Source organism: Antedon bifida, chromosome 10, assembly GCF_963402885.1.
Source record: "Antedon bifida chromosome 10, ecAntBifi1.1, whole genome shotgun sequence".
Taxonomy (NCBI): domain Eukaryota; kingdom Metazoa; phylum Echinodermata; class Crinoidea; order Comatulida; family Antedonidae; genus Antedon; species Antedon bifida.
The window spans coordinates 10,239,493-10,244,336 of NC_136235.1; the positions used below are offsets into that span (position 1 = coordinate 10,239,493).

A 4,844-nucleotide genomic window follows, 5' to 3' on the forward strand; every position below is an offset into this window, starting at 1 on the left:
TGTACATATCCGTAAAAATTTTCGGTGAATGGACTGGTCTTGTTTCAAGAGTGCAACTTTAATAGGAGGAAAGATTTAGGGAAGAATCACAGTTTACAAAAGCTAAAATTCAACATTAAAGCAGACAACCAACCTTTATGTGGACATTTTTCATCATAAGGAATTTTAAGTCCACGTCTCGGATCTCTATCCCACTCGTATGGAGAATCAGGAATAACATAACCAGGCCGTGATCCTCCTAGAATTCCACCATCTTCATCTCTGATCATTGCTTTCTTAAATGCATCACAATCCATCTCCACGCAATCAGAAAGATTAACTTTACTGTTAAGATTAAATGAAAAGTGTAATGTATTGAACTTGATTAATATTACTTGCTACCAATTATTTAAACTTCCTTCACCTGTTACCATATATATTATGTTAACCCACTTCTATATAACCCTGGCTACTTAATGGTCACTAATGGCTAAAGTAGACCCTCTGCTTAGACCACTAAACATTCCACCTTGACAGATTAATTACCCATTACCGATATTGTTATTATAATATATAGTAAATGTAGAATAAAGAATAAACACTTCAGTGCTAGCTTTCAACTATAACAGAACTTGTCTCTCTCTCACTTATTTGTATTGTAAATCGGTACATTACACTACAGTGGCGACGAGAATGGCCCTTATTGGCAAAATTGAAGAATTTATTGAAGGAAGGGAAGATTGGTCACAGTTTGTTGAGCGTTTAGACTTTAGACTAGAGTCTGAGGAAGAAGAAGAACAACAGACAGAAGAAGAAGACTATATAAGGAAGTGCTTCCAGCATCTTTTATAGAAGACAATAACTACTATGTCCAGTAGTCATTAAGTTGATTAAGTTATGTCTTGATGTTTGATTTTAATTTTAAATGTAAATAGGTTGGGTAATCATCAGGAATAGTCCTGAACAGGGAGATGAGCGCCCCTGCCCACCGATGAGTTTCGGGATCCCTTTGACCCGGAGGGAGAGTACCCGTCAGGGTTACAGGTCCCAGGTTTTTAGTTGTTTTTAAAATTAATTAGTGTTCCATGACCTTCTCATCAAAATTAACGTCTCTCATAAAATTAAGAAAAGTTGTGCTATGTCAACATAATGTCAATGACGGCGAAATGTCCCCAATATTGGGGATAGCTATGAAAACAAATAAGTAAGTAAGTAACTTGTATTTCAAGGCAAAAGAAATTACTACAGAGGAGAAGAAACAAGCAACACTGTTAACAGTTATTGGCCCATCATCTTATAAGCTTTTACGAAATTTGGTTACACCAGAAAAACCCAAGGATAAAACATTCGATGAGCTGGTAACAGCTATGAATGGGCATCACAGTCCATGTGCCTAGTGAAATTGTACAGCGATACAAATTCAACTCACGCTTTCGACGTGATAATGAAACAGTGCCTGAATTTATGGCATCGCTTCGATCGATGGCAGAATTCTGTAACTTTGGAGCCTCGCTCAATACAATGTTACGAGATCATCTAGTTTTTGGCGTCCGTAATCACGGAATTTGGTCTTTTGGCAGAAAAAGCACTGACACTGGAAAAAGCTGTTGAAATTGCAACTAGCATCGAAACTGCAACAAGAAATGTAAGAGATCTGGCGCAGCCAACCTCTGCAGCTGCAGTTGAAAATGTAAACAAAATTGCTTACAAAAAGAAGTCAAAATTTACGGAATTGTTCAAAAAATGTCCAAAATTTCCACTTTTTAAACTTCAAGAATTATGCTATAATATTGCCATTTATGCACATATATTATGGTAACATCATCTTATAAAGCCATAGTAACTAGTTGTGTAAAAAAATAAAAAGGTCTAAATTTTGACATTTTTCGAAAAATTCACTGCGGGGGACCAAAGGAATTTTTTAGAAAAATTGCCAAATTTTCTTCTTTTTAAAATTCAATAAGTATGCTATAATATTGCAATTTATGCACATATATTGTGTTAACATCATCTTATGGAGACATAAAAACTAGTTAAGTCAAAAAATAAAAGGGTAAGTATTTGGCCATTTTTCGAAAATTTCACTGCTGGGGACCGAAAGAATTTTTCGAAAATTTGCAAATGTTCACTTTTTAATATCCAATAATTATGCTATTATATTGTCATTTATGTATATATATTGTGTTAACATCATCTTATAGAGCCATAGTAACTAGTTATGTAAACAAATAAAAGGGTCGAAATTTTGCCATTTTTCGAAAATTTCAATGCGGGGGAAAAAAGGAATTATTTCGAAAAATGGCAAAAAAATTCGATAATTATGCTATAATATTGCAATTTATGCACATATATTGTGTTAACATAATCTTATGAAGCCATAAAAACTAGTTATGTCAAATACAAATAAGAAGTCGAAACCATGTTTTCGCTGTGGAAAGAATAACCATTTGCCAGACAAATGTTATTTTAAGCAAACAACTTGCCATTATTGTAACAAGGTAGGACACATTCAATCTGTTTGTCTTAGCAAAAAGAAGGGGAAGCCCCAAACAGTTAAAAATGTTGTGGCAGATGAGCCAAGCGATGAACCAAGCAACATAGCTACAGAAATGTATGAAGAATTATTTGGAATAAAGACCACGTCTAGTCCTCCACCTATGAAAGTTAAGATACTGTTAGAGGGTTTGGATACTGAAATGGAAATTGACACAGGAGCCTCGGTATCAATAATGTCGCAGACGAAATTTAGGCAATTATGGCCTGAAAGAAAACTTGAACCTTCGTCAGTTAAGCTACGTACGTACACTGGACAAATAATGGATGTTTTGGGTAAAATTAATGCTGAAGTTACATACCAGAGTACTACTACAATATTACCGTTAACGATTGTGCGAACAGATGGACCTACCCTAATTGGTCGAGACTGGCTTCAGTTTATAAAGTTGGACTGGCGACAAATCAAGGTAATAAACCAATTAGATTTAAGTTCACTGCTTGGTAAATACCAAGAAATATTTAAAGATGAACTAGGTACCCTTAAGGGTACTGAAGCAAAAATGTATGTTGATAAAGAGACAATGCCAAAATTTTGCAAAGCCAGAAATGTTCCGTATGCTTTGCGACAGAAAGTAGATGACTAACTTGATCGCTTACAACGAGAAGGCATTATTGAACCTATACAGTTTTCAGACTGGGCTGCACCAATAGTTCCGGTACTTAAGGCAGATAAATCTACCATTAGGATCTGTGGTGACTACAAAATTACTGTAAATAAAGCAGCCAAAGTTGATCAGTATCCTTTGCCCCGAAGAAAAATTTACTAAATTGGACATATGTCACAAGCGTACCAACAATTACTCTTGGATAAAGATTCTCGAAAATATGTTGTAATCAACACTCAAAAGGGACTTTACAATATACACGGTTGCCGTTTGGAGTCTCTTCAGCACCAGCGATTTTCCAGCATGTCATGGAAGGACTATTACAAGGAGTTAAAGGTGTTACAGTATACCTGGACGATATATTAATTACAGGAAAGAATGACTTTGAGCATTTCGAAACTCTTGAAACCGTCCTAAAGCGACTGGCAGATGCTGGACTTCGTCTAAAAAAGAGTAAGTGTGTTTTTATGGTTAAATCTGTTGGTTATTTGGGACACCTGATCGACAAAGAGGGATTGCATCCCACAAACGCCAAAGTGAGAGCAATTAAAGATGCTCCAGCGTCTCAAAACTTGACAGAACTGAGAGCTTATTTGGGATTATTATCTTATTATGAAGTTTTTACCAAACTTATCCAACACACTTAATTGCTCTGTTATATGCCTTACTTCGTAAGGATAAAGCTTTGAACTGGACAAATTTAGAACAATCTACTTTTGATAAATCAAAGGAATTGCTACTTTCCTGCAGAGTACTTGCACATTATGATCCAAAAAAGGAAATAATATTATCGTGTGATGCATCTCAATATGGAATTGGGGCTGTGTTAGCACATCGACAAAGTGACGGTACAGGAAGACCAATCGCATTTGCATCTAGAACACTTGCAGAAGCGGAAAAAAAGTATTCGCAAATTGAGAAAGAAGGTTTGGCATGCGTTTTCGGGGTAACGCGATTTCAGTCTTACATTTATGGTAGACATTTCACATTGGTAACAGACCATAAGCCATTGCTGGGTCTTATTAATGAGGACAGACTTGTGCCCAGCCAAGCATCAGCTAGAATCCAACGTTGGGCACTGAAATTAGGTACATACAAATATACATTAAGATTCAAACTGACAAAAGTCCCATGCCAATGCGGATGCCTTAAGCAGATTACCATTGCCAGGAAAACCAGAATCAATTCCACAACCTGCCGAAACTGTTCTATTGATGGAGCCAATGAACCAATCTCCAGTTTCCACAGCAGATATTAAAGGTTGGACGGTTAAAGATCCAACACTTTCTCGAGTTCTTTACTACATTGAAAAGGGTTGGCCCAATACTAATCCAAAAATTGAAAACTTGCAACCATATTGGATGGATCTGACAAAGAGAACTCTCTACACAAGATGGATGTATTTTGTGGGAAAATAGAATTGTTGTTCCACAGCCTGGTAGAAAACAGTTGCTACAAGCACTACATGACGGTCATACTGGAATTGTCAGAATGAAAAGTTTTGCTCGGGATTCGTTATGGTGGCCTAATATGGACAAAGACATATCAAAGCAGTGCGATACATGCCAATCCAATCAAACTTTACCACCTAAAGCACCATTGCACCCATGGAATTGGCCAAATAGACCATGGTCACGATTAAATATCGACTGTGCTGGACCATTTATTGGAAAAATGTTTTTAATACGATGCATACTCAAAATG

The 4,844-nt window shown here is 36.4% G+C and overlaps 1 protein-coding gene across 1 annotated transcript; it reads left to right on the plus strand.

Moving 5' to 3' along the window:
- The first annotated feature begins 672 nt into the window (after positions 1–672).
- On the plus strand, positions 673–4,558 carry LOC144853453 (uncharacterized). Its single transcript, XM_078711150.1, has 5 exons — positions 673–809; positions 2,507–2,976; positions 3,384–3,676; positions 3,817–4,086; positions 4,268–4,558. The coding sequence occupies exons 1-5, from the start codon at positions 673–675 to the stop codon at positions 4,556–4,558; spliced, it is 1,461 nt and encodes a 486-aa protein (XP_078567276.1).
- The last annotated feature ends 286 nt before the right edge of the window (positions 4,559–4,844 follow it).